Source organism: Alosa sapidissima, chromosome 3 (genome assembly GCF_018492685.1).
Source record: "Alosa sapidissima isolate fAloSap1 chromosome 3, fAloSap1.pri, whole genome shotgun sequence".
NCBI lineage: Eukaryota > Metazoa > Chordata > Actinopteri > Clupeiformes > Clupeidae > Alosa > Alosa sapidissima.
Window position 1 is genome coordinate 8,483,085 of NC_055959.1, and position 12,194 is coordinate 8,495,278.

General features: G+C 40.8%; 2 protein-coding genes across 2 annotated transcripts; both read right to left on the bottom strand.

Moving 5' to 3' along the window:
• Positions 1 to 816: 816 nt before the first annotated feature.
• Positions 817 to 9,551, bottom strand: syngr3a (synaptogyrin 3a). The gene is made up of 4 exons (XM_042086299.1): positions 9,385 to 9,551; positions 7,498 to 7,732; positions 6,606 to 6,751; positions 817 to 2,771 (listed from the first exon to the last, which is right to left on the bottom strand). Exons 1-4 carry the CDS (start codon positions 9,484 to 9,486, stop codon positions 2,565 to 2,567), a joined length of 690 nt encoding a protein of 229 aa, XP_041942233.1. The 5' UTR covers positions 9,487 to 9,551; the 3' UTR covers positions 817 to 2,564.
• A 505-nt stretch (positions 9,552 to 10,056) lies between these two features.
• Positions 10,057 to 12,187, bottom strand: gfer (growth factor, augmenter of liver regeneration (ERV1 homolog, S. cerevisiae)). The gene is made up of 4 exons (XM_042086300.1): positions 11,796 to 12,187; positions 10,852 to 11,066; positions 10,324 to 10,530; positions 10,057 to 10,264 (listed from the first exon to the last, which is right to left on the bottom strand). Exons 1-3 carry the CDS (start codon positions 12,000 to 12,002, stop codon positions 10,368 to 10,370), a joined length of 585 nt encoding a protein of 194 aa, XP_041942234.1. The 5' UTR covers positions 12,003 to 12,187; the 3' UTR covers positions 10,057 to 10,264; positions 10,324 to 10,367.
• Positions 12,188 to 12,194: the final 7 nt, after the last annotated feature.

Here is a 12,194-nt window from a genome sequence, read left to right on the forward strand (position 1 = left end):
AAAGTCTGAAATGCAGACATTTTCCTGAACACACTTTTGTCCTCTGCCTTCAAGTGGATACTGTGATCTCCGGTACGTGAAGGCGGCACACTTCGATTTTTGCTACCTCAGAACAATGCAATGCAACTTGCCATAGTTAGCTTCAATTAACAACCGGATCTTCTTACATGGGCAAAGATGGCCGTTTTGGTTCTTTTTTGTATAGGCGAACTTCAGAGGTGTATTAGACTGGCTTTGTGGAAGCATTGGTTGACTTCAAATTGGTCAAAGTGTCCCAGCTGCACTGCTTCAGGTAGAAAGATTTCTTGAATGCCTGATTACCACATTGCTGAATAAGATGCTGTTAAAGCTGCAGTTGGCAAGATTTTTTTTGATCATATTCACTGAAACCAACACTATGCTCCGACAGAACAACATAAATCAGCCAGTTTAGAAAAAACCCTGCACTTCTACCTCCACCTAGAGCCTATTATTTGTTTTGCAAAAATCCACAGCTCCCGGGTCTTCTGGTCCAATCAGAGCAGGGCTGTGTGAGATCTGACTTTCAATCACAGTCTGGTGCGCACTGACGAGCACAAAGTCGATGAGAGTGGGGATGGGGCATGAGAGTTGTAAACATTCAACATTTTGGCTAAGTCCCCTCAATCTGTTAGACTTGCCAACTGCAGCTTTAAGCGAGAGTGTTCCAAAGTAGCGTTGTGCAAAGCCCACTAAGACATATATACATGTAGTGTTGTGACTGATTGTGGGGGAAAGGTGAAGTAACAGAGGAAGCATGAGGCTACTGTGGTTTCACATCACAAACTGACCAACTCGTCAAAAACATTTTTTTTTTATTTCCATAATGTCAGACACCTGCAGTCCAAAGACATTCAGTTTGACAACAATAAGTCCTCTATGAACAGCATTTACAGACAAGATGGGCCATCACGCCTGAGGATATTATGTGTTTACAAAATAAAAAGAGAACAGAGAGCTGTAAAAAATTGGTCCATGAAGCAGTTTAACAAGAGTGCAGTGTTAAAACAGGAAACACGAGACCCTGACCAGATTCACAAACGTACTCCATTTATAATGTACTGTGTCACAATCAATTACTCTGTGTACATTGGCCTCAGAACATAGATACATTTGAAATGATCTACCACATAAGACTAAGCACGGATGATTTACCAAATGCCTTTGAAACTTAGTTACACCCATCTGCAAAATCTCATCTTTTAGGGATGCAAGAACTTATTTTGAAGAAGGATTTTTTTTTTCTGATCAACTTGTCTCGTCACACAACTATATTTACTGGGTTGATCTTGAACATAAATCCTGTGTTGAAGCATCATAGTGAATTAGCCTCACTGATCTATATTCCTGACACTTAATCTGATCAGCTCTTGATATTTCTGCTGCCTTGAATTGAGCAGGGACAAGTTAAATGTTTTTCAAATACTGCATGCATCTTTATATTTGTCACTACACATTTGTCCAGGAGTGCACAAAAGGTAACAGAAGGCAGTCATGAGTGTGTCAGAGAAAAACAAATCTCTACCTTATCAGCTAAACCTTTATGCCATACTCGGTTTATAAGACCTCAATGTTTAATACTGAGCTCTTGACCCAAAACGTGTTATTGTCAACACCGGATCAGACTGACCACTCAAGTTCACTGAACACCACCACACAGACAAGAAGAAAAAAAGAGAAATCGCAGCTCCCAGTTCCTACACAGGTCTACCGAAAGTACATCGACTGCACAAATAAAAATTCCCAACACTGAACTTGCAATGTCTACCTGTTGACACTGAATGACCCTGCATCACGCCACAATGGTCTACTCCGTAGCATCCGGGGGCAATAAAACGCCCCTTGGGAAGACTACTCCTCACGCACAGAAAAAGAAAAAAATAATTGTCAACAAAATTGGACAGTTTGGCAGCTTTTGTAAACATACTCTTTAAAATGTATATAATAGTTTTAATTTGAGGACTGATTTCAGACAGTTTGATAATTCTCTATTTTAAGTATATTGCACGTGACCGCATGTCTACAGCATATGGAGACCCAGTAGTTCAAGATGTCCTGATGCATGGCACTTCATGTGTACATTTTTAATACATGCAACACAAATAATATTCTCTCCCAAGACCCAACAGGTTGGAACACTTGAAATAACATTATATCACACATCAAATATACTTCCTTTTATACCAGGTCAATTTAATTCCACTTTGCCCTAAGGTCTGATGCTGTCAGAGAGACCCTTTGATGGCTTTTTTGCCTATGGGTAAGATGCGGAGTGTGTGTATATTTATTTTCAGGTACCACCTAGCATAGCAACGCAGAACTACCTAAAACAGATCAGGATGAAAGTTGACACCACGATCGAAAAAAACCTGCACAGAGGATCACAGCACAGCACTACCTATGAACACTGTTACACCACCGTGAGCGGGTGAGCCGCCCATTCCCCCCACCCCCACCCCAACCACCCGCACGCTCACCCAAACCTCCCCTTAACACAGACACATTTGGTTGGACCTGCTCCACTTTGATGCCACTGAGCTCCACCTCTAGTAGATGGGCACCTGGTAAGGGGCGGTAGAGTCCAGGTTCTCGGTGAAGGGGGGGCTCTGGTATGTGTCAGTGGTCTCAGCCCCGGTGACGGTGCCGGCAGGGTATGGTTGGATGGTGGCGTTGCCATCCAAGTGTTCCGTGGTGAAGAGGCTCATATCGGTCCCCAGAAGGAACTTCTGCACAGCTCTCACTGTCAAACCAGCCTAGTGAAGAACAAGAAGGCATGTAGTGGGCGTTCTGACATTTCAATCATCATGTCCTGTGGCCTTAAGGTTTGTAACTAGCAGGTTTGTGGAATCAGGTCTCAGTACTTTTGGAGGCAGAATGACAGTACCTAACAATATTTTGTCCACAATAATGACAATATCACATTAAAGTGATTCTGTTGGTAAATTACAAGACAATTATATCATCCATACATCTGTGTAACTGAAGGAGAAAAAAATGCACCTAAAAAGAAAACAAATTATGTATTTATTCCAAGTGTTAGTTTTGCCTATACATTTGATAGTATCCTCATGAGATTCCATGAAGTAGTAGTGAGTGCTAAGTCAAATGGAGGAAGCTTTATCGTGATATACAGTAGATATCTCCAGTGATACTGTCTCACCCCAAGTTATGTTTACATTAAACAAAGAAAAAGCTGAAATGCCCATTTACAAACCCAAGATGGGGCTCCAGTTTCTCTTGTGTCTACAACTGTGTGTATTCCTGATGTGTGTAGGACACTGTATCGTGTGTCCAACTAAACACAAATACTAAACCACCATTATCTACGTTCAATCAGAATTTCTCCATGAAAACCCTGTATCTTTACACTACACCTGATTGTAAAAATAAAAGAAAAAAATTGACAAAATATCTCTAAAATCCTTAGTCTAGTGTGGTCACCTCTTCAATTTTAGCAGCCACATTTTCCTTCAAATGATATCTCCATAATGAATGTTTGATTTGAATGTTTTCATATGGTAGTCCTTGGTAATTTATTTGTTGGGATATCAGTAAAATAATCTCCCAAAATGTTAATACATTACTTATAAACAGCATGTGGGCTGCCTGAAACTGTGTTAATGAGTAATCAGTCACATCTCCTCCACACAGTAACGCATGTCTCTTCGGAGATCTCCAACCTCATCTGCCTGAGACGAGTGTATCTTAACTGTGCCTGCAAACACAGCAGGGGAGCTGCAGCCCATTCATAAACCTAACCTCTTCAGCCCCATCCTTCCATCTCTGTTGAGCCGCGATAGAAAAACTGGAGTAGCGCGCTATTGTGCGCTTGCTTCCATTCCCTGGTGTCAGACCCCAGTATGTGGAGCACTATTTTTCCACTAATGTAGTTCAGGTCTATGTGGCAAAGATGGGTCATGATGTAATGGCTTATTCTTAGCCCGAGGACAGCTCTTTTTCTGTCGTCCATGTCTTTGTGTACTCGCCTTGCCTTGCCTTCCAAACCCCGAGGCCTAAAGACTACATCAGGATGTAAATAAGCTGAGAGCAGAGGGTGCGGTGGCTCACACGGATGTAAATGCAGGCCTTGGGTTTTCTTTCCTGCTTGATGTTTGTTTTTGATTAGAGTAGGCCTACCTGCAGTTGAGAGAATCACTTTTCATTCATTAGTTTCCTCCAGTAGTACGGAAATGGGTTTGACTGTCTTAGGCAAAGCGTCTTACTTCACTCAATATGGATTTGTAGTGAGACTACATAAAATCTGTGTTGAAGTTAAAAGCTGAGGTTAATCACCAAAAATTCCAATTCATGTGATATGAAACCAACCCCAGGACACAAGTTTCATTTCTAGAGAATAGAAACACCAAAACAACCATTATACCCGTAAAAGGCTGCTTAGAGGCGAACTATGCAGGTTTTTTAGTTTAATATGCAGGTTTTTTAGGTTAATTTACCTTAACTTAACAGCTTCAGAGTCATTAGAATGGTTATATGACTTTTTTCGGGTTGAATGGTGGCTGTCTCGCTTCTCCCTAGCGCCTGTGAGCGGAAAAACCACCAACCAACTTTGGGCCGGTGGGCCGACGGCCTCAGTGTCAGGAAGTATAACCCCTATAACGAGTGTAACGAATTGCTTTACTGTATTTAATATACACGCCAGGCACCGGCTAGAACAAGGTAGCGATGGATTTTCTCAGACATTCGTCATGACAGAGCCAGCGGAAAAAAAAGCAAAAACCAAGAAAACAGCAAAGCTATTGCCAATACTGCATAGTTTCTCTTTAAGTTTCACATGCTTAGTGATAATAAGAAGTTATTATTATGACCGCCGCTAGCGTAGCTAGCGTAGCAGTCATATAGTGATTGTCAAAGTTTTTTGTTTTTTTCCCCGTCATCTACTTCCTACATTTTTGGTTTAATGATTCCCGGGACACGAAACACCGGGGCACATAAAACTTGGTGGGCATGTAGCGGGCATGTAGCGCATGTAACACAAAAAACACAGTTTTTCCTAAATAACTACCTGAACCGTGGCATGGATGACAATTTTTTTATGGTATATAGGGCCCACATCAACGGTATGCCAAGTTTTGTGGAATTTCATCCATAGGGGGCTATAAAATAAATGAATGTATGTGTACATTTAGTGACTGTACACCCATCGGCCTGTAGATGGTGGTGTTGAGCGAAGGGTTGCTGGTAGAGGATGATGATGAGAGAAGCTAAGCTACAAGGCAGTACTGTGTCACACACACTCTCTCGCAAACACACACACACACAGGCACACACACTCACATCCACACGCATGCACACACACTCACATCCACACGCACAGACACACACACATGCACACACACATCCACATGCACAGACACATAAACACACACATGCACGCATGCACACACACTCGCATGCACACATACATCCACATGCACAGACACACACACGCGCGCACATACGCACGCACACATACACACACAGACACACACGCATGCACACACACACACACATCCACACACAGACACGCACACACACGTAGGCCTACACACAAACAGGCACGCACATACTATCGGTAATGGTAATTATAACGGGTGATAAATAATTACAAATTCAGCAAAGGAAAACGCAATATTGATCCTTCATTTAGGCTCCATTTCAAGTATTGGTGCTACCAATACTTGAAATGGAGCGTCTTGTTGCAAAACACACATGCGTTACTAGACTTGTTACCACTTTACTCACTTCCTACAAAGACTACGCAAGAGTAGCTTATGGTTTCACAGCTTTGTGTGAAAAAGTCTTTACGAAAAAAATGTGAGCATCTGAGCTAACACCCACTACACCCTCGTTTCAGTCTTTAATTTCTTGCATTTCAAGTTGCAACAAAGTTGTTTCAAGTAAGGAAGAGCATGGTTTAGGCTTCAAAGGCTTAAAGTAAAGTAACTGATCATATTTGTAAAATGTTTTGCTTGCATAAAGGAGGTCAACTGCTCACAATGTAGTTTGTGGCAATGTGGTTATCACAGAACAAAGACCTCTTTTATTTTTACTATTCTTTCTATTCTATACCCTCTTTTATTTCCTAAACAAAACTAATTACAGTATATGAAGAGCCTTTCATTAGGAAACTCGATAGTTAGGCCTATTCAAATACATAATGCCCCATCTTGATTAGCACCTTGTTATGGGAGAAAATTTTTATATTGTGTTTGTTAAAAATGACTATCGGCTGATATATCGGTTATCAGTTTTTGAAAAACTAAAACATCGAAATCGGTCAGGCTCTTGGAGATGGAGACAAATTGACATACACACGCATGCACACACACACACACACACACACACACACACACACACACACACACACACACACACACACAGGGACACATGCGCGCAGACACACACATACAAGCCTACGAAAAAGTTTCAAGAGTGGGGGATGGAATAGATGGTGGAGCGGCTGTCATATTTTGTACCGGTATGCGGTACACCTAGTTTAGTTAACAATACAATTAAGTTTGTACTGTTTCACTTTCAAATCACTGTATTATGTCAGTAAATAGATTTTGTGGCTTTTAGTTGCTCACCCAGGTGAAAATGGAGAAGAAGGAGAAGGCAATGGCAGCACGGGCAGCATCTGCCCCCTGGTTCAAGGGCAACTCGTCTGGGGTGGTGCGACTCCACTGGTTAGCCAGGAAGCAGAAGCTGACAAACCACATGAATGTCCAGAAACCTGTAACCATAGAACAGCCATGTTCAGCCCAGCGCAGCATTGAAAAATGAATGCTGTCCAAAACAACAGTGCAGGACAGCATAGAAACTAATTTCAGTCAAGCAGTCAGTCAGCCATTGTCTATTGTGACTCAGATTCTAGATATGGCTAAGGCAGCCCAGTGGCTAATCACTCATTCAGTCACAATATGCCTTATGAAATCTCTCAAAAGAAGTACTGTATGGACAGCTGTTTGCTTTGGCAGGTGTATATTAAAGACTTTAAACACAACCTTTTCCATCAACCTTTTCCAACAGTTATGTGTTAGTTTTCCCCTTGGCTCTGTTTAACATAATTTCAGTTACAGTGTACTGTTCCGTTTTTGATTGATTCAGAGTGCACTCTCATACACATTCATTTCCATTAGAATAGCAAATGCATTAGCCATCATGCATAAGTCAAGAGGAACTGATTTCAAGAAGCCTTTAAAGCCCCTTCAACCCCCTCGTGTATAACATCCCAGTTCTATCATGAGGGTGACATGTTTTGTGCATATGCTTAACATATAACATATTCTGGAATAGCTGGAGAGTCTGAAGCAGGAAAAAGTTTAACTTAAGAGTAAACCAAGTTAGACACGGAAGCAGTTTCTCTTCAGTGGTTCATTCACAGCAGTGGTACTGATTAACTGAGCGGTGCAGCTTCCCCCATGCTGCACCTATAGCTTTGCTTTTCGTCTGACTACAGGTCTTGGAGAGGAGCTTTACCTGAAAAACCAATCTCAAGCATCACTGCCTTCTTCCTGTCTTTGATACTGCTGATCTGCTGGAACTTGACGTCCAAGGCGACGAAGAAGAGGCATGCCAAAAAGGCTATGAGGCCGATGGTGATCCCGAAGTTGCAGGCATCGTTGTTCTTGTTGTAGACGCAGTACAGTCTCTCGCTCCCAATGTTGATGTAGCCCTCGTTCACAATGGACCCAAACACAACTATGGAAAAAATCTGCAAAGACGACGCAAGGCGATTTGGGTTGAGTAGAGCGTGAATATATTATGAAGAACAGTGGAGTCCATAGTGATGTAGGCCAATTGATTATGTGAGGTCTCACATGGCACCAATCACTAGATCAATATTTAGACATGAGAATCAGGTGACTGATGGGACATGGGATAGATGGAGATCACATGACACTGTTGATGGATGGACAGTTTGATGGATCCACATGGATGCGCTGTGTCATCTGAAGTGTCAATGAAAGGCCAGCATCAGTGGAAAAATCTCAGCTGCCATCATCCCATTATGTTGTAACTGTTATCTGCAAACGGGGGGGGGGGGGGGGGGGGGGATTATGTTTCTTTCAATATAATATATTATATTTCACCAACACGGTGGTGATCTGATGCCCCTCAAACAGAATGACCAACTGTTTAGTATATCTGCATAAGACTAAGACTATTTCTCAGAAATAGCCACTTCAGTAGGGGAACACCAACCAAACTGCATTTTGTAAGAATGCATGGGGGTCAAGGTTTTACTCAGGCTAAATAACCTGGCAAGTTTTTCAGGTCATTAATTCCCTTAATATTACATTTCACAAATCCGAAATAAATTAGTCCACTCCTTACATTCACCACATAAGCCCCTATAGGCCTACAAAAGATGTGTGAAAGAATTGGTTCTCCTGATAAGTTTGTATTGGAGCTAAAAATGCATAAAAGCCTTTGAGGTTTCGACCTCATTGTGTTTGGCCACAAAGAACTGGAATATACTATTGCTTGCAAGCCTCTTTGATATCTAACAATAGAAACAGAGTTGTACAGTATCAACAAGTGAAGAGATTCACATTCAGTCACTATTCACAGAAATACCATTCATCATCCCCCATGAAATGCTTGAGCTATGGCTATAATAATATATTAACACACACACACACACACAATGTCGCGGTACGCAAAGAATGTAGATGTTGCATGGCTACATTCTGCAATTTCTTGTCGTGGGTAGCACACAAGGGACGCGCAACTAATAGGAGCTTTTATACTGACATAACTGAAGATGGTAGGGGGGTCGGATAGGCGGGGATTGTGCCCTTTTTTAGTCCTGATGCAAGCTTCCAGCAAACCAATTTCATGCAGAAAAATAACAATAAAGAAATAACGAGACATTGTCACGATACTTCATATGGATATGGTTAAGATATCATATTAGGCTATACGACTAAAATAAAATATCTCAAAATATACTTCATATCTACTGTATTGTTTAGGTGGTATAATTAAATAAAATCATGTATATCGAAGGTAACCCAAACGGAAACGTTCCAAAATGGCTAAATAAGCCTTCATCAAAGGAAAATATATGTGTATCAAATTCTAAATAAGCATGAAGAATCTGAGCTAATCAGAGAAAATTAGCCAGACGAAATCAAATGAATCTTGATTATTGAAACCTCAATAGCCTACGCTATTATGCAAGACGAAAACAACTAGAGGCCGGAACAGAATATCGTCTCAAGAGTCAGTTTTGGCGATGTGCAATTTCAATTTAGAGCATCCATCAATAACAATATGGCTTACACTTACACATCTTCACCTAACGAAATATATGTAAAACATCACAGATACGCCCTATAATGGAAACAAAAACAACCTTACCCAGGCTACTATTCTGAGGATTGTCGTCGGCTGTTGGACATAAGCAATAGGGTCGAAGGCAGCCCCTGCTCTACCAGCGCCAAAGGAGCCTACTCCGTCCATCTTTCCTCTCGCTGCTCTTCAGGCTCCAGCCTTTGGTTTCCAGATAGGTAGGATATGTTGTGCACACACCCCACTGCCTGGCAGCGGCGAGTACAAGACTCAGCGCACGATGTTGGTCTCTTTAGCAACCCCTACTGACCACTTGGAGAGTAGGTCTGTCCGAGCAATTTCGCTCTTTTCTTACAGAAATGGAGTAACATGTTGAATGAAATATTTAGCTGACTTTTCAAATAGCACTATATTTCATGTGCAACAGTTACAGCACAAAATGCATCATGGCACCATCATACAGCAATACCATTATTCTGTCTCACGGTTTTGTCTATCATTTCACAAACATTCAAATATGGCATCACACAGAGAGAGGTCCTATTTTATGTTAATCCCATTTCAGTCCAGTACTGGCCCTTTATGGAAAAACAAAAGCATACAATTGAGTAAATGGTTTGCGGAGTGAAACAATTTTCAAAAACATACATTGTGAATAAAGTCAACACTGAAGGGCATGTGTGAATGGGAGAATTTTAGTCAGCAGTTTCAATTAGCAATAAAGCAAATAAAGACAAATGGTACAGTTATAATACACATAAGTGGACCTTTATTTTTATTTTTCAGAAAACACAAGGAAATGAACAGACAAGATCAGTGAAAGTGCTGGGATGAGCTGGACCCTTATTGCATTTGTAAAACCATATTCTCTGCATAAGGTTGTAAAAGGCAAATACACATTTAATATGCATAGCATTGTAACACACACATAGCATTGAAAAAATATACACTTCTGGTTTCATTTGAAGATGTAAATACAACATTTCAGTCTTACAAGCCCTCTATTACCATAATTATTCTCAGTGTTTCCCATTCCCTGTAGTTAGTGAGTGTCAGTCACAAGATCCATCCTTCCAGCCATCTCTCCATCGCTCATCGACTTTGGAGCAGTCAAACTCTGGCTTGCCTAATCTAACATTAATTTGATTATGGAGACGACACAGCCACTGCGAGAGGTTGTGTCTGTTGCTGGCATCAGGCTGATTTGTTTTCAATCTGATAAAAAAGAGAGGTAATGTGTGGATAAAAAATAATGTACACAACAGCAGTCAAACAGCCACATTCCCACAAAAAATGTGTGTGTGTGTGTGTGTGTGTGTGTGTGTGTGTGTATGTGTGAAATTATTGACCATTGCTAGCTGCACAATTAAGTGCAGGCTTTGGATTTCCTAATTGCATTCCTTCAAATTGCAATTTTGATTCAATTTTAATTAATATTCCAACCCTACTTTACACCACTTTGGCCCTGGCTGTATGCCTTCAATGTGTGATATTAACATGAACTTCCACATACATCCCAACCTAAATGTTTATTACCTTCCCCTCAAATCCTCTGCACATTCGTCACAAGGGAAAAACTTTGAAAAAAGGTTGATGAATTGTGTCATGTCTTTCTGCTGGCTGGAGCTTGGCGTCTCTGGATAGTAAGCAGCCATTGTGTGCAGGAACGACCATGAACATTTCCCTAGCTCCTCTCTGTCCAGTGGGCACTCAACTGGCTTTTCACTCTCACCCTCTGATGGTGTTGTCACCTACAGAAAGATGGTCATACGTTTGAGAAGCATATTAACATAGGCCTACTTAGACCTAACGAAATTCATCTGGCGAGAGTCAGGTTAACTTAGACCTACTGTAGCCTATACACTGGGACACCCAGCATTTATTATTAAGCATAAGTTAGCTAAATAAAGTAAACAATCACAACATGAACAAACCCAGCTATAACCACAGGGTTGACTAAGCCTATATCTGTTTATATTGCATTTACTGTATATGTTTAGCCTACTTTCCAACATTTTAAAAACGATTCACTGTTCATTTTTAACTATTTTAACTATTATATTGTTTTTGTAAACTGGTTTTGACAAAAGCATCTGCCATATAACCATAACACTTTTCAAGGAGCTTCAAGCCTATAACAGCAACGGTGCATGTCCTAGCGTACTATTGCTTATTACAAGTAGATCTTGAATTACCCCTGGGGATCAAAAAAGTATCTATCTATCTATCTATCTATCTATCTATCTATCTAGAATGTTTGTTGCTGTTTGCTAGCATACGTTACATGTTATATGATGTTACATCATAGGCCTACAAGAAAAGGTCTAAAACAGTCTTACTCGGTTACATTGTCAGTTGTTGCTAGCATACGAACATTAACTGTATAGCTTCTACAAAATCACCAAATAAAGAAAAAGATAAATTGCCTACCTAAACTTATGTTTAAGGTTAATGGAGTGCACTATATGGACCCTATTCACCTGAGCTGACGGAGTTTGTGTCTTCTGCGTTTTCATCCACGATTTAAAATCTGTACATGCTCTGCACGGTTTCTTCTTTGGCTCCTCCGTCTTTGCTTGCTCCGTGCCAGAAGTGTCATTAGCCGGTTTGCCTGACACATTGAATGGGAATCCTTGAAAAGTTCCTGCATTTTCGCCAGATGATCTGGATCCATACGGCGCAGCCATGTTTATGCTTGCATTGTGGGATTGATGGCCTCACAATTTCTGAAGGGCATATTCATTTATTTGAAGGAAAATGATTTGAAGTCCAAGACTTATGAAATTGTAAGTCTTTAGTAATAACGTGTATTTTATTACAGATTCACCATACAACTACGTGATAAATAGAGCGCAAACGAAATTACACAAAACAGTATC